Below are 17,471 nucleotides of genomic sequence, written 5' to 3' on the forward strand. Positions count from 1 at the left end.
GATGCATCTTCTAAGTTCACTGCAGGAAAAACCTGAAGGAAAGACAGAACGTATACATTACATTAAGCAGGCCAAAACAGTTATCTATACAACTTTTTTTCATATTTGCTTTATTAGATATTAAATAAAAACACGCCATATGTAATTTCAACATCTAATTCAGATGTTAAGTTTGATAATATGTGAAGTAAACAAGTACTATATATGTGTACAAAAATTATAAAAAATACTGGTTGATCCTTTTCCCAGGTCTCTGAGCCATTTTATCCCCTAAATTCAATCTATCCATGCCACAGGTGTAGATCGCTGTTCTTCCTTTAAACTTAAACTACAGCTGCTAAAGTTTTACAGTTTCTATCACAGTTTTGACCACAAATGCAGTAAATGCATATACTAAAGATTGATCTGGATTTGCTGATCTCCCCATTAGACTTTGCACCGAGGCGGCTGCCTCCTTCTCCCCACTCTAGCTACACTACTGATGCGTGCAGTTCAACTTGGACCATTACTGGCTTTACACATACTAAAATGTTTAAATCCTCACCAGAGCAGCAATCAATCCCCTTCATTCCTAAATGCTTAATTATGTTTTTCTCTTCAGGAGTTTAGAATTCCATAACTATGGAAATAGATCCTGTCACTTTGTTGTCTACCCTTACAATTCCTCTGCACACAAGGGGTAGATCTTTTTGCTGCTCAGCCTCTGTTTTTTTCCCTTGTTCCTATGCAGGCTGACATCTCCACCTTCTCCCTACCTAGGAAAGCTTTGCACTGCTGCTAATAAGCTGCATTTCCTAGGTCTCTCACAGCCATCCTTATTAATGTGAAACCTTTCAACTCCCTGAATTCAGTTTCTCCCAAAGTTTTCCAGCACTTTGCTGTGGCAGTCTTTGCTTACTCTACAACAAACTGACCATCTATCCTCTTTCTTCAGCTCCACTCCATACTTTCCAGTTCTACTCTAAATAGACAAAATAGACATGACATACTCCTCTCCATCCCATACACAGCCTTCCACAAATTATTCATGTTCCACCATAAACATCAAACTGTTGAACAGACCACGCCACATGTGTATATTATCAGCGTCTGCCTCCTAACAGTTCCAACATGCTGCTTCCCTCCAGCATTCTTCCCCTTTTATTCTCAGAGGGTTCCTGTACTGCCTATGCAGCAGAACATCTGCAGATTATAGACTGGCCCAAATCATAGACTGCTCCTATTGCTCTCAGTCCTTTATCACCTTTCTGGCATCCTCTTAAAGCCTTCTTATCTAACTTCATTATCTTACTTAAGTCACCTTCTTTTCACCCTTTCAATCTCCTTCCTACCCTTCTTACCCTCCAAATTTCTATATATCATTCCTATACTTCCCCTCCAAATTTGAGCAGGCACTTCCTATTGTCTCATTTGTCTCACTCACCGACTGTCTTCTCACTCATCCTCTTTCATTCATACATCAATTACAGTGCTATGTAAGAACCAGTCTCCTTCCTCTAAATCCAGCTTGCTTGACCTCCTCACTGTGGGAAAGGAATCCCTTACCCTTGTTCATCAAACCACACACCTACCCAACAATTCCTTTTGACTCCCACCTCTGAAAGCCTTCCACCCAACAGATTCCAACCACCTTTCTCACTACACCACTAATCAAGCACCCCATACTTTTCAGGCCACTACTGCACCCCATCTTCCTATTTACCTTTTTGCTTGCCTCCTTTTCCGCTCTTTGAATCCACTTCCTCTCTTTTTTGTCTGCAGCAACCTCACACTCACTCCATCTTACACTGCTTTCTTCCATTCTCCTCAATCTCATCACCATGTTAACTATTGCTGTTGATGAATGTCTCCTAAAATCCAACATGCCATAACCTCCCATCGTTTTAGACAACCTCATCCTCCCTTTTGTTTCTGTAACACATCTCCCTCTCCACACAAACCTATCACGGTTTCACTCTAAACTGAGGAAAAACATTATTCTAGAACTTAGTAAACAAATCCCTTAAGAATAATACCAAAGGGCTCAATTCCTCTATTCATCCTTTTAATGACACCACTCTTCCAGAACATTAGTCCAGTAATCCTACTTGTTTATCTCTTAAAACTTCCTAGTTATTCTCCATCATTTCCTGAACTACTGCATATACTTCAATTCACAACTACTTCTGTGCCCTTGACATTCATGATAAAGGCATCTGCCATGACATTCTCTCATTAATAGGCATTACCACAGACTAACAAGGGTTGAAATTCCAATGTTTCCATCACCAAAAGAAATAAGGCTGAAGATAATTGAAATACCTGCCTGTTTTTTCTGCCTAAGTTCATTATTTTCAAAAGTCACCACTGACCAAAATCTTCATCCAGGGATCATCATTCAGTACAGAATTTACTCCATAAACAAATGACCATCTCCAGTAACTGCCTTGCTTTATCTAATAAGAAATCCCAACTCGCCAAATCAAAAGCCTTCTGTATATCTATCAATTCTATGTTACTTCAGTCTTGTACTCACACCTCTGACAATAACAAAATATTTAACAACAAATGCCACTGATCTACCAGTGCTCTACATTTCACATAACTGGTGTGTATGCCTTGTAGTAATATCTCCATCAACTGCACTACCAGTACTCACACGTATAACCTCATATCAGATAAATAGCAAGGTGGGTCTATAATTTCCTGAGTCCTCCCTTTTCCTCCTTAGTAAAACAGCTATATATACCAAATCCCCTATTGTCCCTTCAAACACCATTATTTTTATCAGCGCTGCAAATGTTCTAATTTCTAACTTCATCAATTCATAAAAATAGCCCAATAAATTGTCTGGCTGCCTCTTCACCTCATGTCTTGTCAGCGTCTTACTCATTACCATCACCTGCACAATTCCTACAGACTTATTCAATTTCACTGTAACTGCAATGGATAGTGTAGGTCTTTCCAACTAATGGAAACCCCTGCCTCACAGAGACAATCTCCTGTACAATTTTTTAATAAAAAATAACTCTAAATAGTTCTCTTATACACTGATTACTCGCCTTCTTTATGCAGTTTCTTATTTTGCTGGCCATGCTTTCTTTTGCTGGACCTTTATCATTCATACCAATAATCTGACATCCCAGTTGCATCTTGTCCTACCATGTTGCTCTCTCTCTCTATCCAGTTTGCCCACATCTGTCTGTCTTCCATATCTTTAAGCTCTTCCCACAACAACCTAATTCTCCTTATTAATCTCCTCTCACTTCTACATTACAATAGTATAACCTCTTTCTTTTTACCTAACTAGTGCATCCTGGCTGATTTACTTCCATCTACTGTACCCCACAGTACTCCGCCATCCATCCATCCATCCATCCATCCATCCATCCATCCATCCATCCATCATCCATCATTAATCCCATTTCCCATTTTTTGCACATGGGGTCAAGGTGTCATTTCAACAATGACAATCATCTACAGCCAAAGTTTACACCGTCAGGTGGCTAGCCCTGCCGTGGTAATTCTTCCACACTGCACACTCACAAGCACATTCACACCTATGGCCAATTTAGAGTGTTCAGTCAACTTACTGCATGTCTTTGGAATGTGGGATGAAACCGGAGCACCCAGTGGAAACTCATGTGAACACAGGGAGGACATACAGATTCCACACATAAGATACCCCAGCTGAGGATCAAACTGAGGAATCTCTTTCTGTGAGGCAACAATTCTTCTCCCCCATCATGCCATCTTAATACAATGTCTTTCACCCATTCCTATCCTACCTCCTTTCCTTAATTTTCCTGAACTATTTTTTCCACCATTTCCCTAAACTATCTTATATGCTTATTACATCTCCATCTCTTACATTCACCTGCCTTGCATTCTAATCTAAAATTGCCATCAGATGATATGGCACAGCTCATTCCACACTCTACACCTTTACCACCTCCTTTCCCATCTTATAACCCACAAGAAACCAAGCTAATCTACTTAGCTGTCTTGTAGTCTTTCATTGCAAATGTAAATTGTTTCTTCATTAAACACATTTCTCTCTAGACATCAACCCAACTTTACAAAGACAGGACAGTCTAATTCCAGTTAAACAACAATAAAGAAAAATCCAAACAATATACAGGCAAGCTTTATTAAATCAAAACAGACCTAGCCCTTCAAGTATAATTATTCATCAAAGGGTAACCACAGAATCACAATACATTTATTAATTTATTTAGTTAGTTGACATTTGGTAACCAGGAAAATTCAACTGGGTTAGAAACCATTTTCAGCGGAGGTCTTGAAAGAAAAGCTCCTGTAGAAAAATTTTGCAAAGATATGAACAAACATAAGCTTTGCATTTAGTATTTGTTTGTTTCTTTCGGCTTTTCCCAGTTAGGGGTCGCCACAGTGAAACTCCGGTCCACTAATGATTGGCAGTAGATTTTTACGTGCTTGCTTGCTGGGCCTGACGCACAACCTTCAGTGAAGTAACACCCATTCACGCATGTCGACACACAGAAGACGTTCTAACTGAGAATTGAATGGGCAACGTCTAACTGTGAGGCGACAATGCTACCGCAGCACCACCACCGCAGTATAAGCTTTTATGCAGAATGGACAGCTGATGTTTATATTACAGTTAGCAGAAAATTTTCAAAAGAACAAGTAAGGGTAGTGGCAGTTTTACAAAAAGATATGAATTAGGAAATAAAATAAGCATGTGTGTATATAAGATGGGCTTTGTACACTAAAATTTGTTATGAAAAATGTACTAATCTCCTAAAAGGGTCAGTGGAAGAAGAATATGGAGTTATAAAGGAGTTTAGAATTAAATAGCATAGGAGAGCATAAAAGAAGAGATAAGGAGATATAAGGTTTATAAGTTTAGAATTAAATAACACTGGGACATGGGCAGTAATCATAAGCGATATAAAGGACAAATACATTGGTTGAGAAAGTAGAAAAGTTATGGAGAAAGTTTTGCAGGGATAGTAGAAAGTCTAATTTATTTTTCTAGAGGAAAACAGAGTCTAAAGTGGAGAAAATATGGGAGGAGGTGAAATGGGGGTGGGAGGCGTACAGCTGGGGACACGAAGGTTGAGTGCATATTCAATAAGGGGAGAGTAAGAATAAAAGTGAAAAAGAAAGAGTAGGGGTAGGGCAGGAAGATTAGAGAGGAGGAGATATGGGAACTATAAGGGAAAAAAGGAAGGGGAAGGGAGCTAAATGATTTTGGAACAAGGACAGATACCTGTTTTGAAGAAAACGTTTTTTAGTGTGGGTCTAAAGTTTTTGTGGTTTGATATGGCCCTGATATCAGTGGATAAGATATTCCAGAGTTTCACGACTGTGCAAGAATTGAGACACTACCCAGCCTTTTTGTTTGGTCTGTACAAGGTTACTAGTTGCTTATCTTCAGATCAGAGAGCTCTGATAGGTATCTAGGTTGGGAGAACTGAGTTTAATGCAGGACAATTTTTGGGTTGGTATATAAATTTATGGGCTGTGGTTAGTTGTAGATTTATTTATTTATTTGACATTTGTTTATAGTAGGGTGCAACTACAGCAAATTTAGCAATTTTATTAGAGCAGGATTTACGCTTATTTTTTAGCATAACCTGAAGACTGGTCAGGATAGGGATAGCATATAGAAGAGAGGTGAGTTGCTAGGTGGTGGATAGTGCGGTTCTGTTGTATGTATCCATAAAGATTTTGTGTGGATAGAGCGTTCCGAGCTTGTAGTGTATTTTCTTGATTGCATTTTGTATGTGTAGGTCAAAGATAAGTTTATTGCCTATGGTCACTCCCAAGAGTATAGCATGTAGAACCACTTCTATTTCAGTGTTGTTTAGTGAATAAATCTTAAAGTCAGTTGAGAGAGTCTTGGGTGTAAAGAGGAGGAATCTGGTTTTACTGGGGTTCAGTAAAAGTTGAGCATTATTTAACCAAGTCTCAATTGAGGAGAAGGTAGTTTGGATTATTTGCTGAAGGTGTATTATGTTATAGGAGGAGGAAATGATGGTAGAATCATTGGGGGATTGGATTAATAAGCTTAGATGGGAAGCAGTGTGAAGGCTATTTATAAAGATGTTGAAGAGAAGGGATCCAAGAATGGACTCCTGCAGAACTCCAATATTATTAGTTGGACAGTGTGGGAGAGAACCCTGCCATTTTATGCATTATTGTCTGTCAGTTAAATAGCTGGAGATCCATTGTAGGATGGAAGGGGAAAGACCAAGAGACAACCATTTATGTAGTACTTTTGGGTGTGAAACAGTATCAAAGGTCTTTGAGAGGTCAAGAAGTATTACTGAGGTTAATAGTCCAGAGTCTCTAGCTTTGTTGACTGTTTCTGTAAAGGAAATTAATGCTGTTGTTGTGTAGTGTGATGGCCAAAATCCATGTTGAGTGGGTGTAAGCAGTTTGTTTTGAAGAATGAGGTATAGTAGTTGTTTACGTATACATTTTTCTAATGATTTGGATAGGTGAGATAGGATGGCAATAGGATGATAATTAGTTAAGTCATTACTTTTCCCTCCTTTGTGTAATGCTGTTATGATCAATTTTTTCCAAAGGCTGGGGATGTAAGATTCTGAGATGGATTGGTTGATGAGAATGCTAACTGGATATGCTATAGTGTCAGCTGCACATTTTAAGTATTTGATTCATAGAGGAGGCTGTCAGTGGACTGAGAGCAGGGTTTCAGTTTGAAAAGTAGTTTATGTATGTGGATGGTGGGTACAGGTTGTACAGAAACGTGAGGAAGACGATGGTCAGTTGTAGAAATGTCTTGTGGGAGAAAGGAGGAAGCTGAGGGGTATTCAGTGGCTGATTATGGAAGAGAAGGGCTGAGCTTGTTTAAGCATTTAGGGTTAGTGGGTTTAGTGGATCATTGACTAATTTAAGTATTTGTTTGTCTTTTCGGCTTTTCCCGGTTAGGGGTCGCCACAGCGGAAATACGGTCCGCTCATGATTGGCAGTAGATTTTTATGGTGCCGAGTTGCCAGCCCGATGCCCAACCTTCAACGAAGGCACGCCCATTCACGCATATCTTTCCAACGTCACTTGACCGTGGGGTGGACATGCAGACTCTACACAGAAGGCACTCCAGCCAAGAATCGAACAGGAGAACCTCTTGCTGTGAGGTAACAAAGCTACTGCTGCACCACCGCGGCTTATTGACTAATTTAAGTATACTTTCCATAAAATGGGTGTTAAACGCATCTGTTATTTGGGATGGGAATCTGTCAGTGGCTGGAGATGGGTTGTCTTTAGAGATTGAGGTGAGTAGTAGGAATATGGTGTGCCAGATTTTTTGGGGTTGTTTTTAATGGAGTTTAGTCAAAAAAAGGGGAAAAAAAACCATCAGTTAGGTAATCGGTCCTGAAGTCAAATTAACATCGTTCACTAGACTTCCTCACAGATCCCTTTAGGGATTAGGGTAACAAGCTGCAAAAGTTATATGTCTTCTAACTTCTTCTGTAATGTATAGCTATATTCTAGACTATACCTGTTCAATGGTCATATATTTACTCATTGCAGAAAAATAAAAAGATAAATAAAGGCAAATCATGACTGAGGATGGAATTAAAGTATCTGGCAACACTATTATTCTTGTTCTTATTTCTACAATCTCTTAAATATAAAATCGTAGTATGCACTCATCTGACAGTTTTCCCAATATAAAACAGATTACAAGTGCTGTATCATACAAATGCTGATATACAGTTAAAAAAATATTTAACTTTAGAGCTTTTCTTGCTGATGTTCCAAAATATTTTATTACACATTAATTTGCAGGTAAAACAGTGAGCACAAGCAAGTGTCCCTTGAGTCAAATTCCTTAAAGGAAAAGAAACTGAAACCACCTACAAACTAATCCACCATCTGCATTTGCTCCCACCGATTAGGAATTAGAAGGGAGCTTAGATAACACCTTTCCAAGTACTGGGTCCAATAACAAAACTGGTGATTGCTACCTGAAATTTTGAACAATATGTGAGGCCACTTAGGTGTGCTTCAGTGTGAAACAGATATGATCTACTCTCTGCTTATTCACACAAGATTGCACTCACATTTACCTTCTGTTCCGTAATTGAGTTCAGTTGTCCATCCGGGTAGAATAGAAATGATTATCCTCTTAGTACAAAACATTTGATATAATATTTCTAGAGTAGTTGCTTTCTACAAATCTAACAGAAATATTCTTGGAAGCATGCGCAAAATCAGAATGTATTAAAGAGAACACTGCGTCTCTTATAAATTCTCATTTAGGTATTAAAATTAACAAATACGTTGGATGGACAGGATTAGAAAAGAGCATTATTTTTTTCTAGAGGGTTGGTGAGGATTATGGCAGAAGGTGTTTGGACAGGTGCTTTTGAATAGAAGAAGGTAAGAGCTGAAGCAAATTATACCAGGGTCTATCACAGGCTTCTCAGTGCGTACAGCTATAGGGCAGGAAAGGAGAGGATAAAAAAGCAATGGATTAAGGTACGTCTATATTTCCATATAGATTAATGTGCTTTTACTGTTGAATTCTGAAAGAAATGGAAGGCAATTTCCCTTGGGGCCTAAATGTTGGTTCCGCACAATAACTTTGTTTAGCAAAGCAGTTTCTATGTAGTGTTGTATTTTTCTGTATATGCGCATTATATGTATTTTGAAATACCAGTAAAATGTGTCAAAAAAAAGAAACAGAAATGAAAATAATATTCACTTTTCTCATGTAAAAGCACAATAATCCTAAATGAAGACAAATCATCATTATGTACGTTACTAAAGTGTCTAGCAGCATTCTTATTCTCATTCTTATTCCCCGTGGACTATGATGTTTGCAGAGGACATTGTGATCTGTAGTGAGAGTAGGGAACAGGTGGAGGAGACCCTGGAGTGGTGGAGATATGCTCTAGAGAGAAGAGGAATGAAGGTCAGCAGGACTAAAACAGAATATATGTGTGTGAATGAGAGGGAGGATAGAGGAATGGTGAGGATGCAGGGAGTAGAGGTGGATGAGTTTAAGTACTTGGGATCAACAGTTCAGAGTAATAGTGAGTATGGAAGAGAGGTGAAGTAGAGAGTACAGGCACGATGGAGTGGGTGGAGAAGAGTGTTAGGAGTGATTTGTGACAGATGAGTACCAGTAAGAGTGAAAGGGAAGGTCTACAAGAGGGTAGTGAGACCAGCTATGTTATATGGGTTGGAGACAGTGGCATTGACAAAAAGGCAGGAGTTTGAGCTGGATGTGACAGAGTTAAAGATGTTAAGATTTGCACTGGGTGTGATGAGAGTGGACAGGATTAGGAATAAGTATATTAGAGGGTCAGCCCAGGTTGGAAGGTTTGGAGACAAAGCCAGAGAGGCAAGATTACGTTGATTTGGACATGTGCTGAGGAGGGATGCTGAGTATATTGGGAAAAAGATGCTAAGGATGAAGCTACCAAGTAACAGGAAAAGAGGAAGGCCTAAGATAATATTTATGGATGTGGTGAGAGAGGACATGCAGGTGGTTGGTGTGACAGAGCAAGATGCAGAAGACAGGAAGAAATGGAAACAGATGATCCGCTGTGGCAACCCCTAACGGGAACATCCAAAAGAAGATGATGATGCTGATTTCTAAGTCTCTTAAATATTTTAAAATCCTAGTATGTGCTTGCCTAACAGTTTTCCCTGTATAAAAAATTACAAGCACTAACAATACTATACCAATTTTGTTGCAACACTGAAAAAGACTTAACTTCAAAGCATTTGTTGTTGATATTCCACATTTTTTATTACACACTTGTTTGCAGGAAGAATAAAGAGCAAAAGAAAATGTCTGTCAAGTCAAATTTCTTAAAGGAGCAATATAATCTGCTTGAAAATAACTGCAAACTAATCCATCGCATACATTTTCTCCCACAGATAAGGAAATAACACCATACCATGTACAGGGTCTAGTAACAAAACTGTCTAATGCTATTTGAAAATCTGTACAGTATGTGAGTTCAAAAAGGTGTTTTTCAGCACAAAATAGAATAGATAATACTCTCTCCTTATTCACTCTAGATGTAATCAAGTTTTTCTTTAATTTCCTATTAGAATTCAGTTGTTTACCCATGAAGTATTGATTATCCCCGTGTTAGACAATTTCTGGTATAATATTGCTAGAGAATTTCCTTTCTAAAACTGTAGCAGAAAAGGTCTTGCCTACACAAAATAGCTGGTTGGAAAGGTGATTTTGAATGGAAGAATGTGAGAGTTGAGGCAAACTATACCAGGGTGTATCACAGGCTTCTCAGTGCATACAGTTATAGGGCAGAAAGATAAATATAGCAGCTCTTATAAATTCTCATTTTCATTATCATTCTTCATGAGTTGGATAGACAGAATCAGAAAAAAAAAATGTATTTTATTTCTAGGGGGTAGGGTATGGAGTATAACAGCATAAGACTGAAAAGGTGATTTTGAATGGAATAAATTAAGAGCTGATGTCAATATCAGGGTGTATCATACACTTCTTAGTGTTTACTGTGAAAGGGTGATAAAGGAGCAAATACAAAAGGAATGAAAGTTTGACTATATTACCATATATATATATATATATATATATATATATATATATATATATATATATATGTATATGTATATGTACATTGTTGTCGGGCTCAGAAGAAATGAACAGCAATATCCCTTGGGGGATGGAGAGGATGTGGGATGGTGGGTTTATTATCTAAATGTTATTTCTGTACAATTACTTTGTTTATCAATGTAATATCTATGAAGTGTTGCTGTATGTGTATACGCGTTTTGAAATATCAATAAAAATATGTTGGTTCAACTTTCTCATGAAAAGGCATAGTAATCCCTGTTAAGTTTACTCTGAAAACCTTACCAAGCCTGCTTCATCAACTAACAACAACACATCTAAATAAGAAATCTGTGTTAAAGAAAAGGTTAACAAAAATTATAACTCAAAATGCTTAGAATATAAATGCTCTAAAATTCATCAAACAGCATTACCAGACATTGTAAGATAAAAAAATCATAATGTCTAAAAAATATAATATGCTTCATGACAGATGTCATATTAACATACAACTTTTCAAATTGATTCACAAGCATATTAGTATAGGTGAGGCAAAAGTTGCCACCCTCTCTATCACTGTGCCCTATAACTGCAGACATAATCAATTGTCAAGTAAAGCAAGCAAAATTCTAAGAGTGACATCACAACATTTTTAGAGCTCCATCATTTAAACAATTTGCAAATGTGTGTTTCTCATCAGCATAAAAAAAAATGTTTCTTTGTAACTCATTATTACTACTACTGATCATTAAGCAGCCTCTTTCATTGTGTAATGCACTGGATATGACATCAGCCTGTATACCTTTTTTACTTTGCCATTAAGTGACGTACTTTACCTGTACATTGAACTAGCCTGTAGGCCTCCTTTGTGCATTATGGAATGTGCCTACATGTCATTTTTGAAACTCCAGTTTTCATTGTATTTGATATCTCTTCTTCAAATGATTTCTTATTAACCTGATTTGTCAGTGTATATATTACTATAATTTCAGTTTTTTATATTTCTTTGTAATTTTTTATGTTAACAGTCTGTCTTGGAGCTTATCTCCCCGGGCCTCTACTGAAAATGGACATATATCCAGTTAGACTAGCCTGGTCAACAAATGTAAAATAAAAATAAAATAAAAAAAATAAATAAATAAAATAAGTGCCTGCACATCAACGGATGAAATTAATATTTAGTATAAGAACAAAAAGCTGAGCAAAGGGCTACAAAAATTAGTAATTTTGGACCTTTGACCACTTGTATGAGCAGCTACTAGAATATATCAAGATATAGGATATCTTGAACAACAGAAAGCATTGCTTCTGCCCCAGTTATGGTGCCATGACAGCACTGTGCACCCTTACCAATTACATGTATAACAACATGAACAACAGCCTACTTACCAGTGTAATATTTCTTGATTTTAAGAGACAGAGTTGATCACACATTATTACTCAGCAAATTACCTATCTCTGGTTTCTCCAATGAAGTCATACTATGGTTTCACAGTTGTATAAGCAATAGATCACTCAGGGTTATGAGAGGTGCTCACATCTCCATGACAGGTAACATTACCAAGGGTACCCCTCAAGGACTGGTAGAGTTCATTGCTATTCTCTTTGGACATCAATGACCTTCACCAGGACCTTCCCCATGTAACTGTATCCTTTACACCAATGACACATTCTTCAAAAATACAGGTGCCAATACTCACAATGTATCATTAGCCATCCAAGAACACTCTAAAACAGTATGAAACTGGGTGACCACAAACAAATTCACTATAAACACAGCTAATACTGCAATCCTACTGTTTGGAACAACTCAGAAACTCAAAGAAATTGAGGAGTTCCATCTTGGACACTACTGGTTCTCCTTTAACTTAGACAGATAGTCAAGAATATCAAGGTGTCACACTCGAACAAAACCTAAACTTCACCACCCATACTGACACTTAGACTGATAAAGAGATTATTTAACTGCAAATCTCTTATAAGGTATCAAATCTGTTACACATGAAGCTAGACGGGCAACAGCCATTGACGTTCTGCTCACAAGACTGGAATATGCACTCCCCATTATTTCAATAATATCATTTCAAAATACAGAACTACTACAAACTTCAGAAAACAGAATATTAATCCTTAATACAGTTAGCAAACACACACAACTACTGCAAAACCCTTAAGAAAGGAAACTGGCTACCATTTGCAGCAAGAGCCATCTCCTTCTTGAGCACCTTCTTCTTCAAGCTGCTTCACGAAGGGCATTGCCCTCCACTAAGGAATAGGGAATAAACTCACTCACTTTGAAACAATAATGTGCTCCAACTTACCAGACAGCCATTTAAATTATCTATTAAAGAAAGAGCTTTTGTGAAAATTGCCCTGGCTTGCAGGAACAAGTAACCAGACCATATAATTCCTTACCGAAGAAAATAAATGCAAATGTTTCTCATATATATATATATATATATATATATATATATATATATATATATATATATATATATTTACTTATAAAATTCTATAGCGAATACGTATCCAGAGAAATTACATAGTGACTTTATACATTTTCATCCAATATCCACCCTTATTTGCAATGGTGATGAACAGGTTGACAGACGAGATCAGAGAGGAGTCCCAGTGGACTATGATGTTTGCAGATGACATTGTAATCTGTAATGAGAGTAGAGAACAGGTGAAGGAGACCCTGGAAAGGTGGAGATATGCTCTAGAGAGAAGAGGAATGAAGGTCAGCAGGACTAAAACAGAATATATGTGTGTGAATGAGAGGGAGGATAGAGGAATGGTGAGGATGCAGGCAATAGAGGTGGCGAAGGTGGATGAGTTTAAGTACTTGGGATCAACAGTTCAGAGTAATGGAGAGTATGGAAGAGAGGTGAAGAAGAGACTAACAGGCAGGATGGATTGGGTGGGGAAGAGTGTCAGGTATGATTTGTGACAGACGGGTACCAGTAAGAGTGAAAGGGAAGGTCTACAAGAGGGTAATGAGACCAGCTATGTCATATGGGTTGGAGACAGTGGCATTGACAAAAAGGCAGGAGTCAGAGCTTGACGTGGCAGAGCTGAAGATATTAAGATTTGCACTGGGTGTGACGAGGGTGGACAGCATTAGGAATAAGTACATTAAAGGCTGAGCCCAGGTTGGAAGGTTTGGAGACAAAGCCAGAGAGGCAAGATTACATTGGTTTGGACATGTGCTGAGGAGGGATGCTGAGTATATTGGGAAAAAGATGCTAAGGATGAAGCTACCAGGTAACAGGAAAAGAAGAAGGCCTAAGATAAGGTTTATGGATGTGGTGAGAGAAGACATGCAGGTGGTTGGTGTGACAGAGCAAGATGCAGAGGACAGGAAGAAATGGAAACAGTTGATCTGCTGTGGCGACCCCTAATGGGAGCAGCCGAAAGAAGAAGAAGATCCAATATGCTTTGCTCTTCCATTACTCATGACATTTTTTGCACACAAATATAAGTTATGTACTTACCATAATGCTGGATCCTTTTCATACCTACTCTGTTCAGTTTGAGTGATGGGATTTAGCTGCCTTGCAGATATGATCCAGCAGCTCTACCAAGTGCTCAAATCTCAAGCTCCTTCCTTATTCCCACAAAACAACTGTCTCCCATCCAACCTCGGATGACTTTGCTGCTGTGTTTGGAATGAAATCATAAATAGGGAGTATAGAAGTTGTTCTAAAGAGGATGATGGGTTTCAAGTAGATCTACTAGGTCCATTCAGAAATAAACAATGACTACTTGAAAGGAGCCATTATTATTAAAGCAATTGCATGTGGTTTCATTACTTTTTTAAAGTCATGCATGCTTAACTCATTCACTCCAATGGAGCTCAGGAAGTTTGCACTGTAACTTCCAACTGGTGGAGCCTAAGCTTTTTTACAGAATCAAATTATGATCTCACGTTTAAAACAAATGTTCAGATCTCTGGAACCATAAGGATTATTAAATAAGTATAAATGGCAAACTCTTCAGCACAAAACTATTTTTATAGTGGTAGTATTCTTTAGGTTTTAGGTCTTAAACTGAATTTTATAAGTCATAGTAAACACAGTAACTATTACATTTGTTATACTTTGCAAACAACTTACAATATCTAAGCAACCACTCAAGTTACACACGTCAGCAGCATTTTATTCATCTAGCTGAGAACTTTCATATGAGGATAAGGAGTTCTGTCTGTGTTACTTGGTTGTTACGATATTTACAAAAATGTGAAAATTATATCTATATTAATTAATATCATAAAAAAACAGCTAATATATATTTACCTGCTCCAGACAGAGGTCAAATATTCATGCAGTTGAGTTTGCTGTTGTGTAAGCTTTAAGATTAAATCTTTTAAAACCTTGTACATAGCATGGTTTTGGAATTACTGATGCACATATGAACAAGCAATATTTGATGTCTAAAGGCTTCAGTAGAAGTTAACTACATGTGCACCTGGAGTCATCACTCAAATGTAATAATTTACATCATTAATAGCCAACATGTCATTCATTGGTGCCTCTCAGATTGGATGGACTAGGGCTGAAAATGATCCATTGTCATGTTTAGCACATAACTTTGGTCTCTATTTCATCCGGTGTCCATTTGACTGATAGGCCAGAATCCCAAGCTTCCTAATTTCCCATATGGAATCTTGACAGGATGCCCTTGAGTTTGGTTATTCAAAAGTAGGATATGGATCCAGAGATGATGTCTATCTTTAATGTTTGGAAAAAGTATGCAATGGAGACCTAATTGCTGCTGCACACATCATCCACTGAAGAATTTTTGAAGAAGGTGCTGTAAACTGTCACAGGCCTAACTGAGTGTGCCTTAGGTTTCATTGGTAAAGGCCTGTTTCTTGAATTATGAGTGAAAGTTATACATGCTAAAAGCCATTTGGATGATGTCATCTTAGAGACTGTTTCCTAATCTGGGAGTAGTGAAGAAAATAAAGTTGTGTATCTTTTCTGATATATTTCATATGACAAAGGTAGAAGTATAACTGCCTATGGACATTTAAGGTATGAAAAAGGTATTTAGCTTTGTTGGAATGGTCTAGAATCAAACTAGACAGGGGAAGGGTTGATTAAGGCTGAGTTCAGAAGCAACTTTTGTAATGAAGGATGGACTGATTCTAAGCAAAATTCTATCTTTGAGGAAACCGAAGTCCGAAGTAAGTATGTATTTACTTACTAAGATTTTTCTTGCTGCGTTGACAGCTACCAGGAGATAAATTTTATTTTGACCAAGAAAGCTGGTTTGAAGAGGGGCATGTTAAAGTTTTAAGGTCCCAAAATGGAAGTTGGATCTTTAATGAGTGTATACAGGAAGACTTTTCCCTCCAGAAAGGCTTTGCACAGTTTTTGTGCTGCAAGTGAGGGAGATGAAAATCATCTATGAAAATCTGAGAAAGCTACCAATGGAAGTTTAATTGTAGAATGGAGCCAACATCAGATAATGATGAAAGGAAGTGAATAATTGAAGGGAAATAGGGCAGAGAAGGGTCTACTCCTTGGTTAGATACCTAAAGCAAGAAATGTTTCGACTTGTTTTTGTACATTTTGTGAATGGATTCTTTCTGAGAAGCTAATAGTATCTGAGCTACTATTTAAAAAAGACAGGATCAGACATCATTACTGGAAAATTAGAAACTGTGCAGTTAATTTGAGGGAGTGAATATCTGGTTGAAGCTTGTCAGATGAGTGGGACATTAGATTCATCTTAGATGATGCTGTAGCAAGAGAAATCATATCTGTCTGTGCCAAAACAGTGAAATGAAGATCACAGTAGCTTTGCACATGGAGACTTTTAGCAGAAACTTGGTGACTGAGGGGAGAGGAGGAAAAGCATACAGGCAGACCACTGCCAGAGCAGATCATCCCTCAGTGACTGACCCTTTGGATAGAAGAGCAAAGCTGCAGCTACATTTGGTATTGGAAAGGGTAGTAGAAAGATCACACAGCAAGGCTGGCCTCAGTACTGGAAGATGTGTTCTCCTACTGTAGAACTGAAATAGCACTTATGAGGCATTAGAATGGATCTAATGACCTTGTCTGCTAGGCAGTTGATTCTTCCCAAAATATGCATTGCTGTGAGAAACTAATGTGAAGTTATCACCCATTGCATCTCTGTATAGCAAATAAGATCTCGTTCCTCCATGCTTGTTGATGTACTGGACTACTGACATATTGTCTGAGTGAATGGAGGTTACTCCTAGAGAAAGTTAATCCTGAAGGGCCTGCAGTGTTAGGGGAAGAACTGCCCTCGTTTCCAGAATAGTGATGTAAAGATTGGCCTCTGAGTCTATTCAAGTTCATTGGATCATTTTTCCCTTCATGAAACCTCCCGACCCTAAAGAGGAGACATCCATGCTAACCATCATCACAGGTGTAGGAAGGACAAATGGTCTCCCTAGATAAGCCATAGAAGATTGTAGCCACTGGTTTAGATGCTATCTGTAGATCAAAGACAGACAATTATCCCTAGAGAAAGGTAGTCCAGACAAGCCTGGAATGCAAGGAGAACTGCCTTCATTTCCAGGATGTTGATGTAAAGATTGGCCTCTAAGTCTGGCTAGGTTTTCTGGACCATTCTCTCTCTGCACAATGTCTGCCCACACCAGAAAGAATGAATCCATGGGGGGGGGGCAATGCTGCTGGAGTGGGAAGACAAATGGTCTCCCTAGATAAACCATAGGAGATTTGGGCCACCAGTTTAAGTGCTGTCGGTAGATCAAACACAGATGATTTGGGGTGCTCATAGCAATGGTTTGCTGGGACTCTTGTACACTGAGAGTCCACTGCAGCACCCTCATGTAAAGTTCAGTATGTAGAATTAGGAGTATGGAAGAGTATATTAACCCCAGAATGTTTAAGACTAGAGTGACTGACTGGAAAACAGTCAGCTT

At 38.2% G+C, this 17,471-nt stretch overlaps 1 protein-coding gene across 1 annotated transcript in view; it reads right to left on the bottom strand.

Moving 5' to 3' along the window:
* The window catches only part of CFAP65 (cilia and flagella associated protein 65), a 2,328,717-nt gene that overhangs the window by 1,265,782 nt on the left and 1,045,464 nt on the right, over positions 1 to 17,471 (bottom strand). The window contains exon 13 of the mRNA XM_044075222.1: positions 1 to 32. This exon is cut by the window's left edge and continues 214 nt beyond it. Within this exon, the coding sequence (XP_043931157.1) occupies positions 1 to 32 (32 nt within the window). The remainder of the gene's footprint in view (positions 33 to 17,471) is intronic.

Source organism: Protopterus annectens, chromosome 6.part0 (assembly GCF_019279795.1).
Source record: "Protopterus annectens isolate FY-2018-M chromosome 6.part0, PAN1.0, whole genome shotgun sequence".
Lineage (NCBI taxonomy): Eukaryota > Metazoa > Chordata > Ceratodontiformes > Protopteridae > Protopterus > Protopterus annectens.